This window comes from Nakaseomyces bracarensis (assembly GCF_045282275.1).
Source record: "Nakaseomyces bracarensis strain CBM3 chromosome Unknown Scaff10_0, whole genome shotgun sequence".
NCBI lineage: Eukaryota > Fungi > Ascomycota > Saccharomycetes > Saccharomycetales > Saccharomycetaceae > Nakaseomyces > Nakaseomyces bracarensis.
The window spans coordinates 863,759-887,798 of NW_027263956.1; the positions used below are offsets into that span (position 1 = coordinate 863,759).

Genomic DNA, 24,040 nt, shown 5'->3' on the forward strand with positions numbered 1-24,040 from the left:
GAAAAAAACATGAAAAAAGTGGTTTTTTTCTTTCTTTTTTAATTCATATTAAAATTATTTTTTAAATTTCTTCTCGTTTACTTTCTTCTGAAAGAAGTACCTTCAGAAAGCTTGGCCTTACCACCAGTTGGGGTACATAGAACAGTAGAACAAGACTCACAGGTAACAGCAGTTTGGGCGTGAGAGAAGACAGTTGTAATGTTCAAACAACCTGGGCATTTGACATCCAAGAAGTAGGATCTTGGAGCTTGAACCAAAGTCTTCAACTTGTGTTTTCTGGCCTCAGTGGCGGCAGTTGGGTGCAACAAATCTTGAACTAAAACCTAGTTTAAATTAGTTTTTTTTTCATCATTATTTTTTAAGTTTTGTATATTTCCCTAATATTAATGGTAAAACCTATCATCCTTTATCCTCATCATAGTCATCATTATAAAAGACTACAAACCTCTTCACTTTTTACTTCTAATTGCATATAGTAATACCATAGGACTTTCATAACTTAGTAAACTTTCATTGGATAAATAAAAAATGGGTAAACATTTTCTGATACGTGATGATTATAACAACAATAGGTCACCAAAAATAAAGATGGGAAATTCCAATTAAAAGAACGATAAAGAATATAATTTTTGTTAGTAATTGCTCTGGCTAAAAGTTTGTTTTTTTAAGAGAACTCTACAATAACAGAATTTGCGATTAAATATTAAGTCTTGGAATAGTTTATAATTAGCAGTTAAAACACACACATTCATCTATGGTTATTCACCAAGTCAAGTATCCTCAGATTATTCATTTAATACCAATCATTCGTCTCCATCATCTATTTTCTTTTTCACTTTTCATGTGAGCATTTCTCTCTCTCTCTCCCTCTCTCTCTATCGATTTCTCTAATACTCATTGTCATTTAGTATATTTTAATCTTATCTTGTCCCATATTCGCATCTGATTTCTAATTCTGTGTAAACGTCTCCATTTTATCTCATTAGTTCGTCTCTTTAACATACCATCTTGTTATTCTATTGCTCTGTGTCCTTATTGAATCCAAAAATCAAAGATATGTAATACTAATAAAACAAATCTCTAATAAATACTATAATAGAAAGAAGAATATTAAACAAAAAAAATTTTCTTAGGATTTTTTTTTTCTTCAAAAATTTTGCCATACTATGAGAACATCGGAAAAGCAGCACTCATTCAATGTGGAAAAAAATTAAAGAAAAAAATTTTTTTTTTTGCCATCGAAGATATTTTGGTTACCCGGATCCATCCAAGTAAGAGATAACCTGATTTTATCACCACCTCCTCTTTTAGGCCTTCTTCTCTGCGAAGTGTTCTGTGTAGTCACCAAACCTGGCCACAGCCTGTGATCTGCATTAGGTACAGCAATTTCTATGCACGTGATATTTTCTTGTAACTGTAAAGCATATGTTGTTTGTGCCCAAAAAGATTCAGCTACAGACAGTTGTGGGATTAAGCTTAGAGACTATCGTAGCACCCGCCATTGTTTCTCTATTAGCAGGCATCTTGTCTTTTTCCTAGACACCCCTGTAGTCCTTCAAGAGTAAATGTCGCTATTTGATTGATTTTACCCGGGGCAATATAAACAAAACTTCCTAATAAGGAAATTAATTTTGCTCTATTATTTGTATGTGTAGTTTTTTTTTATTTCTGTGCAGTTGCCTCTAAGAGCACAAAAGATGTTGACTTTTTTTTTTCTTCAATTGACACTTAATTTAAAAAGCTGAAAATAACTTAAAAAAAAAATTCTTACTCGGGTGTACGGATGTATAAACTTTTTGTGACTATCATCCATATGTTGTTTTTTTTCTCTCTCTGTTTGGGGATAAGGCACGTGATGGAGTGTTGTATGGTAGAGACAACGGGAAACGCATCCAAACAGCTCATTTTTTCAATACATAATACAAAAAACAAAGTTTGAGAGGTGTGGCCCCCAAAAATAGATATTGTTATTCATGTTCGTTTTTTAGTCTGTAGCTTTTATAGACACTTCAATGTGATGGTAGCCAAGCAATTTCTTTTTGTTGTTACTTTAGCCGCTGAGGTTTTTTTATTTAATCTAAATCCCCCAACCCCTTTTTTTTAGCCGCCGAAGGGAATTCACTTAGAGATCTCGCAGGACAGATAACATAAACCACTTACTAAGAGATCTCGCGGGACAATAGCATTACCCCAACTTTCTAATGTATTTGAAAATTAGCGCTATCCTTCAGAAGTGTACTGTACAAAATAGTGTACTAAGAGCTCGGCGGCTAATTACCCCAACAATTTCTTTCAGGGGAGAGTTATCTCCCCCTGCTGGAAAAAAAAAAAGGTATAAAAGGGAGGCACATTTCCCTTCTTTCCCTCTTTTTTTTTTATTCCTTTCCTTTTAGCGCCCAACGAAGAAAATGTTTTTTTATTTATACAATATCATGATAAGATGTAGTATTTTCATGTTAATAAATGCTGAAAGAATAATCTACTATATGAAGAACAGTAATATACTATTTGATGTTGAACAAAATTATTATATGATGCACTATACCATGATATGATGAACGATAATCTACTGTTATAAGTGGAACATGTTAAACAAAATATGCATTTTTCATTAAAGATATATAATTGGTACTTATAAGCTAATATTATCTAAAAAGTGAAAAAAAAAATAAAAAAAAAAGGTATACCTACGTTTCTATAAAATGGTGTTCCTTCATTATATTTTTTTTTTCTTCCAATTAAAAGTTTCGTGATTTCATTAAATGAGGTAGCGTGAGGGAGTCATTAAGCAGTTGTTGTTTTTTATAACTACTTATCATTTTGATCATTATTGTTTGTGTTTGTGTGTGTGTGTGTGTGTGTGTGTGTGTGTGTGTGTGTTTTGTGGTTTTCCTTTTTTTCATGCAATGACACAACATTGATGTGATTTTTGATGTTTGCTCTTTGGTCTTTTCACTGTTGTCGTTTTTTTAACTAAGGGTTTTTCTTCAATAGATATACTAGCGGTGCTGTGTGATCTAGCCTTTGCATATTGTTCAGATGTTTCTCTGTTAACTTTTACAGCACTATTTCTTTGTCCAAGCTTTTCTCGCTCAATTTGTGCTAGAGTTCGACAAATAAGTTGGTCAGTATTAGTTCCATGTTTGGCGGATACTTCAAAGTAACGACTAGGAGGAATATCTAACTTGTTGAGTAAATCTGTGATTTCATCTATTCCATAAAGACGTTCTGTAGATAGATCAGTCTTTGTACAACATATGAGGATTAGGGGATCACTCTTTACAGCGTCGATTGTCCTTTTGTATAATCTCAAGTCATCTAGAGCTGTAGGTGTAGTACAATCAAAACAAAGTATAAATGCATCGCTTTGCTCAATTTGAATCGATCGTAGTTCTGAAAATTCACCTATCTCTATTGGACTTGTATCCAGAATTTGTGCATTTACTGTGGTACGATTTCCATAACTGTTTGCCCTATTCATTACCAATGGAGCTAACTCGCTATTGTTCTGATGCAAGAGTTCATCAGTCTCACTTGCAGCAAGAGATTTTTCATTATCAGGGTCATCAAAATTCTGTATAGTAGATTTCGAAACCTGTAATGTGTATATGTCATACAAACCTTGCTCTAGAGGTTCAAATCTATCTTTTAGCCATCTGATGATTAGAGATGTTTTACCACTACCGTGTTCACCCATTACGGTGATTCGTGCAGTGGGATCAAGACATCGTGGCCTGGGACGAGTATTGAGATCATGTACTAGAAATCCCATATTAGCATTTGAATTAATTTAATTATGGGATATAAGTTCAGTGGATATGTTTTTGTTTTTGTTTTTTATACTTCCCTTTACCTCAGGTGTAGCCTTTACTATTATGCTCAACCACTTACGATAGCTTTATTTATTTTTAATGGCTACTTAATAAATAGTAATGACTTAAAACTGAAAAGCAATACGTTCTACTTCCCTGATATATATATACCTAACATTTTCTCTCATTAAGAAGATATTCGAGAACTTTATAACAACTTCAACCTTCCGAAAAGTAGGTTTTAGGTGGAAAAGTTTATTCTTCAATTATCGCAATAGTGCCGCATTGTTAGGTATATAAATTACAAGGACTACGGTGATCACTTCACTTCAAACTTGACATATCTGTCAAAACGTGGGGTATAACAAAAGCTAAGGCTTTCCAAAAACACTGGAGTAACAGTAGTAGTCTCCGATATGGATGTTTTACTTTTACTTGCTAAAAAAAAGTACTAAATAAGAAAAAGCCCCGACTCTACTCTACCGAGATATAGAAAGAAAAAAAAAAAAAAAAAGCTGAGTTAATCTAAGGGCTTCAGGGACATCGGTAACTCCATCAGGAAAAAAGTTCGCTTTAGTTAACAATAAAATGCCGTAACGTCTTTTATCCAGAAGTAAGAAATACCCCCACTTTTGTTTAGTATGTTTCTTTCCCAGGTCGCAAAACCAGAATAAAAAAAGAAAGGAAACACATGCCTACACACCGAAAGAGGTGTTTTCTGCTGATGCTTATCCTCACACACCAAAAGTATACTTCTGGAACAATGGTTCGGAATTAAAACTGTCCGACACGTTACCATTCTGTTGACTTTTCCAAATTTTTCGCCCTTTACTTTTTTTTTTTATCCCACATTTTTTATTTTAACCAAGGCATTTCTGGGTTGCGGGATATTTAAAATATTTAAAATAAATGCAAAAAAATAAAAAAGTGGGATGTTAGTAAAGACAGGTTTCTTGTTACAGCGAAAGGTTAGCTCCTGAGATTTCGCAGCATCTTCGCTTTAGCTTAACTAAGCAAATGAAAGACGATCTTAAATGTACAACAATGCACCAGTAAAAGTTGAGACTACCACCCCACTATTGTTACATCTTCTTGCATAGACAGCTTAGTAAGCTCCTGTAGTGGATAAGTTATTGTACTGAAAAGATAGTAGAAGAGAAAGAAGAAAAAAAAAGAAAATGAAATAAGAAACAAGGAATGAGTATGAATTAGTATGGGGGAGGGAGGAGATACTTGTCTCACCCATATTCCCTGAAGGATGTTCTGGCCTTTTGTTTACGAAGGTGTATCCAGGAAAACATACTTCATTTTAGCTTTCAATGTTTAACAGAAATTGAAAAGATCTTGCAGAAAAAAAGTATACAATGGGTGTGAGCCTAAAAAAAAAATGTTAACAATTTACTAAAATCAATTTGATTCGATTAATTTGGCTTGCTTAGTTTTGAATTACTCCAGTAATTTTGCCGCCCTTCCCCCCCCCCACCTTTATATTTTTTTAGGAACGGCATGTTTCTATTGACTTCAGCGTTTAGAAGAAGAAAGCAACAAAAAAAGAGTGGAGGTTTCAAACATGATAATTTGAAATAATTCAGTAACAGTTTAATAAATCATTCTGATTAAGCAAACCTATACATGAAGACCTGTTTTCAGCTTTGTTTTTATTTCCATAGTGTTTCTGCTTGTTCAAAAAATTGGGGGAAAAACAACAATATTATTGAATAACAAATAAATAACTGTAAAAAAGATTGTTTTTGAATCTAATTTAGTAGATTATTATCGATACGATAATCGGTAGTGTTTTGGGGCATGTGATCCTTCCGTCATGAATGCCCAAGATCTCTTCTTTTTTTTTTCGGTTTCGTTATTTTTTTATTGTGAGTGTCTCTTCTACGCCAATTTTACGATTATTTCGTTTTTCCACTTTGTTATTAATTTCCCGATTAGGTAAATGGACAAATAATGGGTTCTATTTTGGGTTTATATAGTAAAATGCCAATTCTAGTAGTTCAAATTTTATTTATTGATGATCATACCCATTCAATAAAACTATTCTTGAATAAATTCAAAAATAATCATAATAACTAGTAGTAGTAGCTTGTATTTTACCCCGTGTTGTTATCAGGCACACCGATATTGCTATTGAAACGAGTCACGAATAGATATACACTAGTTCTGGATTGCTGAAGTTGGTTTAAAAATACATAGGGATTATACAAGTGTGAAAAAAGGTGAGTTTAGAAGAGAAGTAAATATTATTTGCTTATAGGACCATAACTATTAAGATTAAGAGAAGTAAAAAAATAAAAAATGACCCAGGATATGAAGGTATGGGTACCTGATCCTAATCATGTTTTTGTGCAAGGTGAATTATTGAGAACTGATATAGTAGCTGATAAGTTTACGGGTGTTGAACAGCAGATAGGTATTGTTAAAATTGAGAATGCTGACGAACCTAAAACATTTAAGATATCTGAGGTTTCTCCAGTAAACCCTAATAATTTTGACAAAGTTGATAATATGTCAGCGTTGACTCATTTGAATGAACCGAGTGTTTTACATAATCTTGAGAACCGTTATAAGGATAATCTGATTTACACGTATTCGGGCCTATTCTTAGTTGCTATAAATCCTTACAAAGAGCTTTCTGATCTGTATTCCACAAATACAATCAAAAGATACCATGATACATTGGATGAAACTACACAAAGTCCGCATATATTTGAGGTGGCCGAAAATGCCTACAGAGACTTGAAGAACAAGAGTCAAGATCAATCCATTTTAGTGACAGGAGAATCAGGTGCTGGGAAAACGGAAAATACGAAGAAAATTCTACAATACTTGGCATCTATAACCTCTTCTAAAGGCTATGATGTATCTAGTAGCTTTGAAATGAAGATCCTGCAAAGTAATCCAATATTAGAGTCCTTTGGTAACGCTCAAACAGTTCGCAACAACAATTCTTCGAGGTTTGGGAAATTTATAAAAATAGAGTTTGACTCTACAGGTAAGATCAATGGAGCATTTATTGAATGGTATTTATTGGAGAAGTCAAGAATAACTAATGAAAATAAAAATGAAAGAAACTATCATATTTTTTATCAACTATTGAAGGGTATGCCATTAAAGGACCTTCAGTCTCAGTTAAAACTGGATTCAGATGACTGTTCCCATTACCAAATTCTAGCTGAATCTAACCACACAGTACCAGGTATAGATGATAAAGTTGACTTCAATAAATTAATGTCTGCATTTGACATAGTCGGTTTTGGGAAAGATCAGGTAACCAGTATATTAAAGATAATTGCGGTGATACTACTGAGCGGTAACATAGAATTTGTATCTGAAAAATCAGAGCAAGCTTCATTCAAGACTGATGTATCAAATATTGCTACATTACTTGGAATTTCCGAGAGTGATTTCAGAACAGCTATCCTGAAGCCGAAATCAAAAGCAGGAAGAGAGTGGGTATCACAATCAAAGAATGCATCTCAAGCGCGTACCATTCTGAATTCGCTCTGTAGGTCATTGTACGAGAAGTTATTTGGATATATCGTAGATACTATAAATATGAGTCTGAATCACGGATCAATGACTGCTAATTACATTGGACTGTTGGATATCGCAGGTTTTGAGATATTTGAGCATAATTCCTTTGAGCAACTTTGTATTAATTATACAAACGAAAAACTCCAACAGTTTTTTAACCATCATATGTTTGTCTTAGAACAAAGTGAATACCTCAAGGAGAATATTCAATGGGATTATGTTGATTACGGTAAAGATCTTCAATCCACGATTGATCTCTTGGAGTCGAAGGGGACGCAAACTGGTATTCTACCGCTTTTAGATGAAGAATCCATCCTACCTAAATCGGAAGACTCATCATTTTACTCAAAGTTGATATCCACATGGCAACAAAGTTCAAATAAGTTTAGAAGGTCTAAGTTAGATATGTGCTTCATACTAAAACACTATGCTGGCGATGTAGAATACAATGTAAACGGCTGGCTGTCAAAAAATAAAGATCCATTGAATGAGAATCTTGTTAATATCTTATCTGTTTCTTCGAATAGATTAGTTGCTGAATTCTTTAGCTCATATGATAATATCAGCTCCCCCTCAACATCACCAACAAGGCTGACCCATTCCTCATCTTCTGCCTCATTGAACAGCATTGGTAAAAATAGAAATTCCAGCCTTAAGACAGCTCTTTCACGTCATAGAGAACAACAATCGTCACTTCTTTCACAACTGGCACTAACGAATCCTCATTTTGTACGGTGCATAATTCCTAATAATATGAAACAGCCTTCAAATTTCGACAGAAAACTAATCTTAGACCAATTACGATGCAATGGTGTTCTAGAAGGTATTAGGATTGCGAGAGAGGGTTATCCAAATAGAATCGTATTCAAAGAATTTTTCGAAAACTACAGAATCCTGTCACAACACTCTGATAAACTATCTTCCAATGAAAATCTAAATTTTAAGCAAAACTCGCAATTATTGGTATCCGAATTAAACTTAGATCCTACAACCTATAAGGTTGGTATATCAAAGCTATTCTTTAAAGCGGGTATTTTGGCTGATCTGGAATCTCGAAAAGAGTCTATATTAAATGAGCTCTCAATAAAAATCAATGCGGTTATTCGAGGTTGGTCTAAAAGAACAATCATCACCCGAGAAATAAAAAAGATGCAGGCGTCTAAAGTTGTTGGTGATACCTTACGTAAATACAATGAATTGTCTGATGATCCTTGGTTTAATCTTTATATGAAAATCAAACCACTACTGACCAATTCCAATGATGTTATTCAAACAAAAAAATTTAATAAGAAAATTAAAGAGCTTGAGGATAAAATCGATGGGATTGAAAAGGAGAAGAATTCTGTTGTGGTTAAGAATACTACTATAACAAATGAATTAATTGATATTAGAAATCTGCTAGAGATAGAACAAGACAAATTGAAGAGAAACGAACAACTTTTGGAAAAGTCTAAGAATGATCAATCCTTACTTGATAAAAAATTGAATGAATTACAATCAATAAAAGAAACCTCAGAATCGGAGAATATTGGCTTAAATAGTAAGATCAAGGAGTTAGAGAGCTTGGTAATGGAAAATAACAAAGATATTAAAATTAAGGATAAAGAACTCATAGATTTGAATATTAAGTTACAGAAATTATCGAAAGAAAAGGACGATATCGAAAAGTCTATAAGTCTTGGTTCTAAAGAGTCTGAGATTCTTAATAAAGAAAAAGTTAGACTACAAGAACAACTAAATAAACTCGAAATTTCAATTAAGGAAAAGGATCGGAATATTTCTAGGCTGGAAAATGAGGCTCAATTTTCTAATAGGGACTTAGATATCAAGTTAGAGACTTTAGAAAAGAACTGTACTGTTGCAATGAATAAACTCAAAGCACTTATATCTGAGAATAATGATCTTAAGGACCAACTTGATAAATCTAAGAAAGCTTATTCAGATCTGGACAACTTGTCTCAATCTAAGGAAAAGGAGATTATTAGGCTCAAAGAGAAATTCTCAAGATATCAGGCTGAGGTTAATGGGTTGATCAAAGAAAGGGACGAAATGGCTGCTGAAAATGAACACCTAGTGAATGAGATACAGACTCTGAATAGTGACCTATTGAAAACGAAAAGGGAATACTCAGCACTAGAAAGTGACTACCAAAATGCAATTGCTAAAAAAAAAGAGCTTCCAACAATAAATATGGATTCAGAAATACTGAAGCTGAAAAAACAGCTCGAAGAAGAAAAGTCCTTGAATAGATTTTTGAATCAAAAGATTGTGGGTAATCAGATAAATGGTTTTGAAGAAAAAAGAGATATATCACACCAGCCTCTTGAAGAGCAATACTTCACACTGAAAGCCCAATTAGACTCTCAAACTAAAAACCTCGAAAATATTATTGAGGAAAATAAGAACCTAATATCAAGGTTAAGATTTACTGAAACACGTCTAGCTTCTTCTTCTTTTGAGTCACAGACTGCAAGGGCTCATTTGAAAAAATTGAAGCAACTGTTAGTTGAGAACAATCTTAATATCGATATTGAGGAAGAGTTAAAGAGCATTTCAGTATCAGAAGAAAATACTGATAAGGTTCTTCTTGAAGTTGAGCATCTAAAAAGACAATTGGCTATTGAGACTCGAGCTCATAAAGAAGCTGAGGCAGCAATCAGTGCATTGCATGCCAAATTTGAAAAGATTCAAGGTACGGAATCCTCATCTGATATATACAAAATTAAATATGAAGCAAGTGAAGAGCATGTAAAGGCTCTGGAGACTAAACTTCGCTCTCTACCACTTAAAGACCGCACAAATCTCCCAAGTGGGGAGATATTCACTAATAAGGATAGCGTTTCGAGGTATGAGGAAGAATTGCGCTATTTAAAGTTGGAGAATTTCAAACTACAAGAAAAATTGAACGATTTTGATAGTGTTTGCTCGTCACTAAAACATGAGATAAAGCAGGGTAGTGTAAAGGAGATTTTGCTACAAGAACAACTAGAAAGGGTTCAAAATGACTTAAAATCTACAGAGAGGCAGAAGGAAATATTGGCAAGCAACCTTCGTCAACAAAAACAACAGTTTGAAGAATGTCTCAGTGATCTGAATGCTAACGAATCTCAACTGAGAGATTATAATCATGCAATTAAACAGGCAGAGGATGACATTAGAGGTATGGCAACTGTAATTGAGAAATTAAAGGCAACGGTCAAACAGAAAGATAAATCTTTATGGGAAACTGAAACCGAAAGGAATGATTTAGACATGCAATTGCAAGAGACAGTACTCGAATTGAAAAGGGTTCAGGATAAAAGTAAGATGCTTGAAGAGGACATAATTCATTATAAGGAACGTTTGAATTCTACTCTTGATGTTACTAGATATACTAGCGAGATTGAAAGGTTGAAGGAGGAATTGGAAAGGAGTGCAAAGTATGAGGTCGAGTATAAAAAAGAAATATCGACTCTAAAATATAAGTTAGAAACCTTGAATAATGACTCGGAAGCCAAGATTCAAGATCTTGTTAAGCAATCTCAACATTATGCTAGTCTAGTTGAAGTATTTGGTGGCGAACGTGATGATACAATAGCTGCAGTGAACGAACTGAGCCAAAAATTAATTGATAGGGAATCTGATATTAAAAAATTAGAAAAAATTAAAGTTGATCTTGAACATGAAAATCAATTGATGCATTCTGACCTTGATAGGTTAAAAAACCTACTAGGTGAATCTACTGAACAGGCTAATAATTTTACTAAGGAGAATGCCGATCTTACAGAGAAACTTCGTCTTCTTGAAGATACTCTCAGGTTGCAAACCGAACAAAATGAGAGAAACGAAGAATTTGTCAGCACTTTACAATCACAATTATTTGAGTATAAGGAAAAACATGATAATGAAAAGCAGAAAAGCATTGATTACTTTGAAGAGATTGAGTCGTTAAAAAAAACGAACTCACAGTTACAAGAGACTATTGACGATCTAGACAAGAGGCTCTCAGATAATTCCGAAAAGGAATCATGGTTGAAAAAAGTACAAGGGCTTGAAATCCTATTGAATGACGAAAGAGATGCCAAATACGAAGAGATGAAGAAAACGAAAGCCTTAGAAAGAGTGATTGAGGACTTACAGAACAAGAATTCATCACAGGCCGATGTTATCAACATCGCTAACGAAGATCGCGGCAAATTCGAAGAGTCTGTCCTGAAATATAACGACCAAATGCAGCAATTGGAGAGGTACATCTCGCAACAAGAAACGGACATGAAAAAGGTTGTTAGGGAAAATATGGAATATCAAGACCGCATTAGCGAGATGGAGAAAGAAATTATGCTATGGAAACAGCGCTACCAAGTTGTCACGGGGGCCACAACTGATGTTAGTGTCCGTCAAGATGATGAAGTCATGGTACAGTCATAGTATTGCACTGCCAATTGAAAATAATTGTGACTCAAATAATTGTGACTCAAATCGAAATGCCATTTTTATAAAATAATTATGAGAAGACTCTATATTTGTCGATATTTGTATTTAGTTTGCCGTAATAGTATATGTACAGGAGTATATCTTATTTAGGGTACCATATTGCCCTTTTGTTTTTTCGTAATATGTTTATATGTGTACCTGCCGCTCTCGTGAACGCATTAGTTTGCGCTAGCTGTTGTGTCAGTTTTAGAACCAGCTCTTTTTCTTTTGAGGCTTTGTGGGTTTGGTTTCGGTTGCTTCTGAACCCAGGCCGTAATGCCTTAGCACAGCATCTACATCACCAAATGCGTCTCTGTCACCTTGCATAACCACAGTAGGTCTGCCTGTACCCTTTCCTGGGTTATTGATTTTACCAGTAAAGACTCTCTCAGCAACGTTACGTATATCTTGAGCTGTTAGCTTTTCTATTTTTGCAACCATTTCTGAGACGGGAGTCTTCTTACCGTTTATCAGGACTTGTCTACCCATGTCCTCCAGTTCCACTAATTTGGACTCTAGGTTCATGAGCAAGGACGACTTAAGTTGGTTCTTGGCCCTCTCAACCTCCGCATCTGTTAGTTTCAGAGCATCGTTAGCAAAGCAGTTGTAGAATTGCTGTGCCAGGACCTCTGCGGCTTGCGGAGCAGCCTGAGGGATACACGATAACGAGATTCCGAAGATTCCAGAATCTGAGTAAGCATGGTTAAAGGATACACAGTTTTCTACGAAATAGTATTGGTTCAGGACATGCGTGTACAGCCTTGAGTACATTCCCTTACCAGGACCTCCTGCACTGAATGAACCCCCGCCTCCCAGCAGTGTCTGAAGTGTAGCTAATGCGTATATGTCTGGGTGGTCGATAGGGAGCCCTTCAAAGCCAATTTGGATGTGCATCAATTCTGGCATGTTACCAAATACCGGCGCCGCTGGGATGCACGTCTCACCACCGGTGTAGTGTGCAGGGTCCCTGGCATTGCTGTTATTTGCCAGTGGACCTGGAGCCCAGTCTCCAAAATACTTCTCGGCGAGCTCCATTGACTTCTCGTGCGACTGGCCGACGAAGGCTGCGACGACGTTGTCGGGTGTGTAGAACTTTGCCCTATAATCGGTGAGGTTTTTGCGCGATAGTGATGGTAGCAACTCTCTTGGACAGATCAGTGGAGATCCCAATGTCTCGCCGCTGTATGCGGTGTTATGGAGCAACTCCGGTAGGATGAGGTCTGGTTTAGTCCAGATGCCGTCTATCTCGTACTGAGCAGCGAGTTTCTGTTCCTCAAGCTCGCTCTCTGTGAGCAGCGGGTACCGCACGGTCTCACACAGCAGCTTGAGCATCTTCTCGACGTCTCTATTGAACACGGAGGCCTGGTACATGATCGACTCACGGCTCGACGTGCACTGGTAATTGCCTCCCAGCAGCTCCAACGTCTCTACCATCGCCCGAGCATCAACATGCTCGCTCGACTGGAACGCCAGCCTATCCAGAAGATGTGTACAGCCCTTAGCAAGCCCAGCCGACGATTGCTCCCAACGCGACCCTCCATTGACATACAGCCCCAGCGCACTGAAATGACCCAACGTCTCCACCGTGGCGACCCGCAGCCCACTGCCAAGACGGCCCAACTTAACTCCAGCCCTGATCATCGACATATTGTACTTTGTACCTTGTTTCTATTTGAATTGTACAAGCTTCCAGTTGACGTTGGTGGTTAATTTGTCATCAAAATTTTTCAAGCCCAATTTTTTTTTTCATCGAGGCAGCGATGAGCCATCGGGCCCATTTTAAAGATTTTTCACAAGGCAGACACCATTGAACCACAAGCCAGTGAAGCTCATAGACGGTATAAGCTCTATATAAACAATACCAATTCAATGCCTCGTCAATTCAAGATCAAGGTGCCAGCCTCTTCTGCCAACATCGGGCCGGGCTACGACGTTCTCGGAGTTGGGCTCAACTTGTACCTCGAGCTGGAGGTCTCTATCGACCCGCAGCAGGCCTCGGAGACCAACCACGACGCTAACAACTGTAAGCTGAGCTACACGGAGGACAGCGAGGGGTTCGGGTCCGTCCCGCTCGCCTCGGACCACAACTTGGTCACCAGGACCGCTCTGTACGTGCTGCGCTGCAACGGGATCCGCAAGTTCCCATCCGGCACGAAGGTCCACGTCCATAACCCAATCCCTCTGGGCCGTGGTCTTGGCTCCTCGGGGGCCGCCGTTGTCGCCGGTGTGGTGCTAGGTAACGAGGTCGGACAGCTCGGCTTCTCTCGCCAACGTATGCTCGACTACTGCCTCATGATCGAGCGTCATCCAGACAACATCACCGCCGCAATGATGGGTGGATTCTGTGGCTCCTTCCTAAGAGACCTGACCGCCCAGGAGGTCGAACGCCGTGAGATCCCACTCAGCGAAGTGCTCCCAGAACCTTCCGGCGGCGAGGACACGGGTCTCGTCCCACCTCTGCCTCCAGTAGACATCGGAAGACACGTCCAGTACCAGTGGAACCCTAAGATCAAGTGCATCGCCATCATCCCACAGTTCGAACTCTCCACCGCTGACTCCCGTGGTGTCCTGCCAAAGGCTTACACCACCAGCGACCTAGTCTTCAACTTGCAAAGACTCGCAGTGTTGACCACAGCTTTGACTTTGGACCCTCCTGACGCTAAACTGATCTACCCAGCTATGCAGGACCGCGTACACCAGCCTTACAGAAAGACGTTGATCCCAGGTCTAACAGAGATCCTGAACAGCGTCACCCCAACAGCATACCCGGGACTATTGGGTATCTGTCTATCAGGTGCAGGCCCAACAATCCTGGCCTTGGCTACGGAGAACTTTGACGACATCGCCACAGAGATCATCAACAGCTTCAACAAGAAGAACGTCCAATGTACCTGGAAACTTCTGGAACCTGCTTACGACGGTGTCACCATCGAACAGATGTAAAAAATAACTCCAAAACTACATACTTTGAACACTAGATACTTTTGAATTATCCAATATATAACTAATATAATCAGCATGGGCTCTAATAGAATAGACACACCAACAAACATTCATTATCGTTTTTATCTATATAATTTTGTTGTAAGTAATAAGAATGTAATGAGTAAGGATAATGTATCATTTCCATTACTATACAGAATGAATTTGAACACGATTGATAAAGCTATGCTTTTCTTATTGCCCAAACTGTGGTGGAGTGTGGTTTAAATTTGATCCCAAAAATATCTAAGACCATCACAGTAACTTGGAAACATGTTTACAATTAGTTGTTTCTAAACTGTTACCTAAGCACCAACTATAATATACACAACGTCACATTTATGATTAGGCATATAAAATATCAGATATAACTATCTTGAAGTATTTTAATAAAAATATAAAAATAAATTATTTAAAATGTAGTATTTTCATAATTTATAACCATAAAACGAAGTAAATATGAGATTAAATGTGCATAATCTGTTGTTTGTTTAAAAAAAATCTTTTTATAATCCTGGTCTCTCTATTTATTTATTATTTATTATGTATATAGAGGAGTCATCCAACACTTGACTAATTTCTACATATATATTATGCATTGGTAATATATTACAGCATTAGAGTATATTATATTATATTAGAGTATATTATATTATATTATATTATATTATATTATATTATATTATATTATATTATATTATATTATATTATATTATATTATATTATATTATATTATATTATATTATATTATATTATATTATATTATATTATATTATATTATATTATATTATATTATATTATATTATATTATATTATATTATATTATTGTATCGTATCATGGTGTTGAATACGTTATATCGGTGGTAACCAGTGTTGCATTAATTGTATTAGTGCATTATAGTACTCCATCATATAGCATCACAGCGCAGCGTATTAATATAATTCCAATTCTCGATGGCATGGCAGACTGGCCTTGGCTTGCATCGCTGCGACATCGAGGACATCACTGGCAGGTACCAGATAAGCTGAACTGGTGTGCTGAATGGTATTGATAGATGCTGGGTGAAGTGGTCTGGTTTGGAATTTATTTATATTGATCATGCGTATTATCACTTTTAACGTTGAGTAAAGGGAGCCATCCCCGAAGCTGCGGTTCCGCATTGGGTATAATCTCGAAATACTGATATAAAGTGGATATATTGGTTGGTGTTGGGAGTGCTCAGGAGTAGGAATAAGGCAATAGCAAGCTAGTATTGAAGTGAATTGATTGAACAAGATGGATAAGTCCTCGTCTCTGGTGGGCAAGGTGAATTACAGGCGTTATTTCTGGTACCTGGTGCTGTTTGTGGTGGTGTGCTATGGGTTGTATAAGATGCTGACTGGGCACGGCTCGGATATAGATATTGGGCGGTTCTTGTCCAGGACGTCTCCGTATATGTGGGCGAATCTGGGGATTGCGAGTTGTATTGGGCTCAGTGTTGTGGGTGCTGCGTGGGGGATATTCATCACTGGTTCGTCGATGGTCGGTGCTGGTGTGCGTGCCCCACGGATCACCACTAAGAACTTGATCTCTATTATTTTCTGTGAAGTTGTGGCCATCTACGGGCTGATCATGGCCATTGTCTTCTCCTCGAAGCTGACCGTGTCGTCGAAGGAGAATCTGTACTCTAAGTCTAATCTCTACACCGGGTACTCCTTGTTCTGGGCTGGTATCACTGTTGGTGTCTCGAACCTGGTCTGTGGTGTCTCTGTCGGTATCACTGGCGCCACAGCTGCCGTCGCTGACGCTGCTGACTCCTCCTTATTCGTTAAAATCTTAGTCATAGAGATTTTCGGCTCTATCCTAGGTCTGCTGGGTCTGATCGTGGGGCTTCTGATGGCAGGTAAAGCAGCTGATTTCCAATAGAACTATAAATGTACTCTAGAATTCCAAAATTTCAACCTCTTAAGCGCAATTACAATACTCACTGCTTACTAGTAGCGCGAGTCATGAAACCTAATACACTCTCTTCATATATAACTAAAAAAAATAAAATAAATACATAAGCACTTCATTCAATATCGTTATTTTACCTTCTCTAATAAATTAATGTAAAAAAAATGATTTCTGTTTCTTGTATATACTTATTGTACAAAAAAGGATATGAGATATGGGTTTTCTATTTCGTTTTTTCTTATAACTCTTCCTCTTGGAAGTCAGGGTTCTTCCTTAGAATTACAATACCTTCGATGTTGCTGGTGTAACTGATGTATTCATCGTTCTCAAGCTCTGCCCTTTCACCGTGACCTAATAGAACTGGGGTAGATTGTGTAATCCAGCCTGTGATGGTCTTAGGCTTACCGGCTTGACCAACTGTTTCTACGGCTTGACCAATACGGACATTTACCTTGATTGGCTCACCTTCCTCATTCAAAGTGATGATAAATTTAGGTCTTACACCGCTGTTTAGCATATAGAATAGTTGGTGGTGCTTTAGCATAAAGCTTGGCGATATTAGACCGACCAATACAGTCAACAAAGATGCTAGAGTAATCTTGTTCAAAACATGTGCGTCGTTGAAAATATCCATAGTCATAGTACCTTTACCTAGATGTACTAGACCTTGTGCCATTCTTGTGATGAACAAAGCATCCTGTTCTCTAGAGTAGTAACTAGCCAATTGTCTCAATAATTGGGCCAATCTAGCATTATTTGTACCAACACCACATAGACCCATAGCGAAGATAGAGTTCATGGATACATCTAAATCTGGGTCATGGGAGAATCTAGTCAATGTATCAAATATCTTCATTTGTGGGTCAGCAACAGACACAAGACCCATCGCTAGAGGCACCATACGGCGAATATGTTCATTACCATAGTGCATCAAATGGCCAAAATGACGTAGAGACATTTCTTTACCAATATTTTCACCCATGGTGATCAATGCTATACCTAGGACTGCGTAAGCTAATTCATCAGTGAGCTCTTCCTCTTTATCTTCGCTATCTTCTTCACCCTCCTCCTTTGCTTCTTCTTCTTCCTCTGTTTCCTTCTTTTTTGCATCCTCAGCTGGTTTGGCATCGGCATCTGTTTCAATAGCCTCGCCTTCTTGTTCAGTTTTTGGTTGTTCAGCTGTTTCTTCTGTGTCATCACCTTCAGCGTTAGCTTGTTCACCTTCTTTCTTACCCAAGAATGCACTTATACCGTTCATATCTTCTTGGCTTAATTCATCATCTTCTTCCTCATCATCATCGTTTGTTTTAACTGCCTTAGGAGTTAATCTATGCAATAGATCTTGAACTAGTAAAACATCACCAGTGGCTGTGTATGCACAAGAACTAATTAAAACCTCAATAGCAGAAGTCATTGGATGCTCAATAGCGTTGATGGTTTCTAGAACATCATCGACATGCTCACCTTGTCCTAGATATAATAACCCAAGAGAAAGTGCCAAAAATCTGGCCCATTCTGTTTTTAGTTCTAGTGGAGTTCTTTCCAGGAAGTTGTCCATAACGGCAGCAGTAATATCACCATTACATGTACCCACAAAAATATGAGATAGAGCAAGAGCAGCAATGGCAGTCAATTCAAGAGAGTTTTCCGTGTTAGAAACAATTGGAAGTAGCAATCCAAGAACCTCGTCATTTTTACTTCCTGCAAAAGCAATACCTATACCTAGGATTGCAGCAGTGCTGATCTTTGTGTCAGAATGGTTGATGTATTCTTGAAGAAGTAATAAGGCTGGTTCAACATCATGGTGAACACCGGTAGAAGCAATACCAATACCTAAAAGACCACCAGCTTTAACTTCAGGCTCATCCACATATAAATATTTATCCAAATGTTGTAGGCCATCAATATTCCATTGGTGAATAGCACCGATACTTGCAACTGCGGAAGTCATACCATCACCTTTCGTTTTGTAAACCCAGTTATCGTTATCTACAATCATCTTATCATTACAGTAACCGAGGTTTAAGAAAGCATTTACAAAAGACGTAGCCAAGTTTTGCTGTGCAGAATCCAGACCAGCACTGCTGAAGACGGATTTTGAGCTGTCCAACTGGCTCTTGTAGATATCTTCTGGTACCTTGGGAGCTAGCAGATTCAATTCCTTTGCCAAATAAAGGAAGTGTTCCGAAAGTTTAGTGTTACCGATAATTTCCTGTAGTTCTGCATGCTCAAATGGCACACCTTGAGCGGCCAAGATGTAGGCGAGCTGTTGATGAACAATTGGATCAGAAGTAGCGTCAAATACGGAGCTGATCATGGACTCGTTGCCTAATCTGATTGCCAATGACAATGCCTCTGGTAGCTGCGATTCTGATAGATATATAGAATAGGCTGTTTGTAAGAATGCAATATCTTCAGGTGGTGGCAATAATGGCACACACGCAACGATATACTGGCAAACTCTTCTGTATGTGTTTTCGTCAACGAATTGAGGTAACTTCTCAATTGCCTCTATCTCCAACAATAAATCTACCGCATCCTCTTCACCGTTATGTTTCATGAAATAAGGTACAATTTCCAAAGATAGTTGTAGAATCTCTTCCTTTGAGAAATCGAACGTTGCCGGTGGCTGTGGAGAGGACTCGGTAGAAGTTGAGTTCTCCTCTGCCTCTTTCTCTACTTGTTCGTTATACACTTCACCGATCTCCAGAGCTAGATGGCGGACATACTCGTGGCCCCAACTCTCTATGTTAGAAGTATCCGAGAGCATTCTGTACTTCAGCGAGTCGTGCTGGTGTGTGTCAGCATACGTCATGGCCAGCACAGACAACATATCAGCCATCGACGACTTCTGCTCCTTGTCACTCCACTTATCGTAAACTTGACACAATTCCGGGTAGAAAGGACGTAGAAACTTCAATGGCTTAGGAACAGCGGTCATAGAACTCGTAGAGTTCTTGATAAACTCTTTCAATTGCTTCAATGATGGCTCGTAGAGCTGGCTGTCATCCTCCAAAAGTCTCTGAACAAGCACCTCCAAATCTCCCTTCAACTTCTGATCCTCCTCAGAAAGCTCCTCCTCCTCTCCCTTCTTCTTACTCTCCTTCACTTCACTCTCCTCCGTGACTTCCAAGTTCTTCTTCTCTTCAGCAGTCATATTACCTATAGATGCTGTGTTTTTGCTCGTTTTCTAGTCTGTTTTTTTAACGTAGCTATAAGCCCAATATTAAGTCTATTCAATCTCTCAAGCTATAATCGTAACAGGGCCCTTCTTGTCTCAAGCAATTGTGTACCTCTGAGTCCAAACTCTTGAGATTCCAATTCTCTAAACCCTTTAATAGGCCTTTTAAGTACTAACCGCTGCGTTTTGCCACCTCGGCACTGCCAAAAAACCTAAAAAAATATTTGGGCCCCCTGCGGTCCGGGTAATAAGGTCACGTGCCTAACTATATTATATTATTATGCTATACTATATTATATTATACTATACTATATTATATGATGTATTGCTTAGTTTTTTGTCTAGTCAAAGTAGCCGTCGAAGGCCCGCTGGGTCCATGCGAAGATCCTGTCGTAGATCATGTCGTTGGCGTTGTGGTACCTGATGGCGTGGTCGGAGTCGGGGAACACATGGAGGTCGTAGTTCTGGACGCTGCGGAGGTTGAGCTTGTCTAGGAGCTTCAAGGTGTGTTGGAAGTGGACGTTGTCATCACCTGAGCCGTGCATGATCAAGAACCGTTTGCTCTTTGCCAGGGCGTCGACGTCGTGGACCGCTGACTTTTTGTAACCGTCTGGGTTCTCTTGTGGGGTGTGCATGTACCTCTCGATGTACACCGAGTCGTAGAGCCTCCAATCGGTAACAGGGGCCACAGAGATACCGAACTTGAAGTTCTCTCCTGCATCCTTCTCCAAAGTCTTTAGTGTTAGGTAACCACCGTAGGACCAGCCCCACAATGAAACCTTCTCGGAATTGACAAATGGCTTCGACTTGTAGAACTTGGCGGCTCTGATTTGGTCCTCGGCTTCTAGGTCACCCAGGTTGTCGCGAACCACTGATCTGAACCCATGGCCTTTGTAACCGGTACCGCGGCCGTCAACAACAACAAGGATAGCGTTCAATTGTCCAGCAACGACGTCGTCAAAGCCAATACTGAACCTTTCAATGCATTGTTGAGAGTTTGGTCCACCGTAGGCAAAGAAAAACACTGGATATTCGTCTCTCAGCTTGGGGTTGAAATCATAAGGTAGTATCTCATAGGAGTTAACAATAATATCCTCATCCTTATCGTCCTTACCAAGGTTTAGCTCTTGGAAGGTCTTCTTTGGTCTAGCAAAAGCTGCCATCTTTTCCTTTAATTTTTTATTCTCTTCCAGATAATAGAGGGTCTTGCCAAACACGTTTCCGTGCTTCTTCTCATCCCTTACATCAGCATTTAGATCAACAATCTTTTGATATGGAACATCAGGACCATCGTATGACAATAGGATAAATCTCGCCTTAGAGGAGAACGATGCAGTGTAGACACCTCTCTTTGATTGATCAGTGACTGGATGAACATCCTTAGGCTTGTTGATATTTACATAGGATAAATGTCTCTCAGTACTTCCATTTTCCTTTGTTGCAATGAAATAGATACGACCAGATTCGGCGTTAAATGCGAGTGAGCCATCGACAACCTCCCATTCACCCTGCGTTAAAATCTGTGGCATTTTTGAATCAGCTGGGCTGAAGTACACAAGATGGTTATAACCGTTAACGTTCGTTAAGTCAACATAACCGTCCTCTATAATACCAACATCCTCGTTCTTAGGAATAGGTAAAGTATTGTGAGTGACTTCCCACCAGCCATCATCAGCTGGCTCCTTTCGGGCCAGCTTAGGATGCTTAGATAGAGCGTCAAAATGCAACACTGATCTAACATCAGAAGACCTATCGGAAAACTTGGTAACTAATGTAGAGTCAGTGATCCAGGTCACTTCGGTGATTAGTGTTGAATCACTATCGTGATGAGTGCTCACGTTCAATGGGTAAGTGGAATCCTTACTAAATTCATGCATCCATAGGTCTACACTAGGGTTATCGGTACCACTTTTAGGATATTTTATAGTTCTCATCTCAGGGTAAACGTCATCTTCCTTTTGAACATAGTAAGGAATAGTGAATTCCCCAACTTTGGTCTCATCTATCTTCAAAAACGCTAGAAATTTACCATCTGGAGACCACCACATAGCTCTATCATTGGAGAACACTTCTTCTTCATAGACCCAGTCAGGTCTACCATTGAAGACATTTTCGTTACCATCTTCGGTGACAATAGTTGTCTCGTCTGTCTTAGTAGAGCGCACATAAATGTTGTTATCCTGGACGTAGGCAAAGTCTTTTGAGTTAGGTGACCAGATAGCAAGTGAAATGTTAGTACCAATTAATTTAAAGGCGGACTCTTTAGTTTCGTAGATAAAGTAGGTGCCGATTTTCGAGTGTCTCCAATTCTTGACAGTTTCAGTTCTGATCAATAATTTCGACAAATCTGGAGATGCAAACACCTCGTCTACAGTGTAGTTCTTGCCATCAATCTCAAACTTCTTCTCCTTTAGCAAAATTTCCTCGTAGTCCTCGTCTAGAACAGACTTAATGACAAACTTGTCTTCGATAGTAGTGGCATAGAGCCCCTTATCATCCTTCTCATCGCTCTTCAGCCATTGGAGTTCATGTCTCACTGGCTTAAACGTCCCGTTCCTAATACTCTCAAAGGTGATCTTCTGTAGCCCATCTCTAGTAGTATTCGAGGGCACCCTCCCCTTCCTGGGCCCGCCAACTTTGTCACCATGCCCAAACGCAACTTTAACCAGTAACACACTGCCCCATACCAACAGTACAAGAACAACAGCACACTTAAGCATCCTGTCCACGATTACTCGCTTCTGGCCATAAAACACCTCGTCCCGGATCCGCTCGGTATCCTCCATCTCTTCGATCTATGTCAATGAAATCGTATCTCTCCCTGTCCAAAACTAGAGATACTAACTGATATATAAGTCTCAATGTTAAGATAATACAGAGAAACAATATGGTGACATATAAGAATACTATTAAAAATCATAAACCAATACTATATAATATAATAATATAACATAATTCAGTCTCGCCCTTAATTTTGTGTATCTATGTACGTTAAAGTCACATTATATTTCGTAGTATATTATCATCATGTGACTAGACGTATTAAATTATCTTAGTGGGACATATTGTATAGCAATAGTAATTGATATATTTATTAGCTATGTGGAGTTATATACTGATTAGCTAGTGGTATACCCATCTTTGTGTCTTTATTAAGCAAGTTGTTATTGTAATTTGTAAAAATAGTAGCAATGTTTCTACTTTCTTAAGGTAATTTGGCCGTCGATGACGGTGACTGGGATACCACCGACCTTGTAGGCGGTGGTGCCGTCATTGTGTGCAATTTCACCGATGATGTGGCCTTCTCTGTTAAGTCTACCGCCCTCGGTGATGTTAATTTTTGTAGTTGATGTGTATTTGAAGGTCTGTTGCAAGTGGCCTAGGAAGGCAGCGGCCCCACTGCCGCAAACTGGGTCCTCAGGAACGTTCAGGGCGGGCACAAATGCTCTCATCTCAAAATCGTTGCTGGTTAGGTCTCCGTTGCGTGGACCAGCGACGATGATACCGGAGTGATCATTCTTGACATTGAAGTCCTTCATATTTTGGAATTGTGGGTTCAAGTTGTAGCAAGTGTCAGCATCCTTAACCAAGTACACCACCCAATGTGGGCCAGAGTTGATCATCTGAGGTCTGTGTGTGCATGGGACTCCCAGGACGGACTCATATTGCGCTATGTGCTCATCCGTCAACTCCGAGGGTACAATGGATGCTGCAGTGAAAGATACAACTCCGCTGTCCACACTGATACTAACAAGACCAAGCTTACAATCCTGCACCACAGTGAACTTGTCATCAATAGACTTTCCAACAATGTCAAGGTACGCTTTACAAGTACCGATGGTTGGGTGACCGGCAAATGGCAGCTCGCTCACCGGAGTGAATATCCTCACTTTGTAGTCAGCTTTAGCGTTCTGGCTCTTGAATATGAATGTTGTCTCGGACAGGTTAGTCCAATTGGCCACACTCTGCATCTCCTCATCGGTGACATCATCTTCGTTAAGGTCCATGCAGTTGATCACAGCTACAGGATTGCCCTTGAAGGGTTTCTCACTGAACACATTGACTTGTTTAAATGGTACCTGCAGCATTATTCCTTGGTTAACTATTGGAGTTGGTTGATTTTAGGTATGT

At 38.6% G+C, this 24,040-nt stretch overlaps 8 protein-coding genes across 8 annotated transcripts; 3 read left to right on the forward strand and 5 right to left on the reverse strand.

Moving 5' to 3' along the window:
- Window positions 1-2,899: 2,899 nt before the first annotated feature.
- RNJ42_03008 (uncharacterized protein) lies at window positions 2,900-3,772 on the reverse strand (the record flags this gene model as incomplete). The annotated part of the gene is made up of 1 exon (XM_071053173.1): window positions 2,900-3,772. The coding sequence occupies one exon, from the start codon at window positions 3,770-3,772 to the stop codon at window positions 2,900-2,902; it is 873 nt and encodes a 290-aa protein (XP_070911423.1).
- A 2,347-nt stretch (window positions 3,773-6,119) lies between these two features.
- Window positions 6,120-11,765, forward strand: MYO1 (myosin 1; the record flags this gene model as incomplete). The annotated part of the gene is made up of 1 exon (XM_071053174.1): window positions 6,120-11,765. The coding sequence occupies one exon, from the start codon at window positions 6,120-6,122 to the stop codon at window positions 11,763-11,765; it is 5,646 nt and encodes a 1,881-aa protein (XP_070911424.1).
- Window positions 11,766-12,017: 252 nt separating this feature from the next.
- Window positions 12,018-13,457, reverse strand: MAS2 (mitochondrial-processing protease subunit alpha; the record flags this gene model as incomplete). Its single annotated transcript, XM_071053175.1, has 1 exon — window positions 12,018-13,457. The coding sequence occupies one exon, from the start codon at window positions 13,455-13,457 to the stop codon at window positions 12,018-12,020; it is 1,440 nt and encodes a 479-aa protein (XP_070911425.1).
- Window positions 13,458-13,679: 222 nt separating this feature from the next.
- On the forward strand, window positions 13,680-14,753 carry THR1 (homoserine kinase; the record flags this gene model as incomplete). The annotated part of the gene is made up of 1 exon (XM_071053176.1): window positions 13,680-14,753. One exon carries the CDS (start codon window positions 13,680-13,682, stop codon window positions 14,751-14,753), a length of 1,074 nt encoding a protein of 357 aa, XP_070911426.1.
- A 1,315-nt stretch (window positions 14,754-16,068) lies between these two features.
- VMA16 (H(+)-transporting V0 sector ATPase subunit c'') lies at window positions 16,069-16,698 on the forward strand (the record flags this gene model as incomplete). The annotated part of the gene is made up of 1 exon (XM_071053177.1): window positions 16,069-16,698. One exon carries the CDS (start codon window positions 16,069-16,071, stop codon window positions 16,696-16,698), a length of 630 nt encoding a protein of 209 aa, XP_070911427.1.
- A 268-nt stretch (window positions 16,699-16,966) lies between these two features.
- Window positions 16,967-19,885, reverse strand: RPN1 (proteasome regulatory particle base subunit RPN1; the record flags this gene model as incomplete). Its single annotated transcript, XM_071053178.1, has 1 exon — window positions 16,967-19,885. The coding sequence occupies one exon, from the start codon at window positions 19,883-19,885 to the stop codon at window positions 16,967-16,969; it is 2,919 nt and encodes a 972-aa protein (XP_070911428.1).
- Window positions 19,886-20,250: 365 nt separating this feature from the next.
- Window positions 20,251-22,695, reverse strand: DAP2 (dipeptidyl aminopeptidase; the record flags this gene model as incomplete). The annotated part of the gene is made up of 1 exon (XM_071053179.1): window positions 20,251-22,695. The coding sequence occupies one exon, from the start codon at window positions 22,693-22,695 to the stop codon at window positions 20,251-20,253; it is 2,445 nt and encodes an 814-aa protein (XP_070911429.1).
- A 411-nt stretch (window positions 22,696-23,106) lies between these two features.
- Window positions 23,107-23,997, reverse strand: YHI9 (Yhi9p; the record flags this gene model as incomplete). Its single annotated transcript, XM_071053180.1, has 1 exon — window positions 23,107-23,997. The coding sequence occupies one exon, from the start codon at window positions 23,995-23,997 to the stop codon at window positions 23,107-23,109; it is 891 nt and encodes a 296-aa protein (XP_070911430.1).
- Window positions 23,998-24,040: the final 43 nt, after the last annotated feature.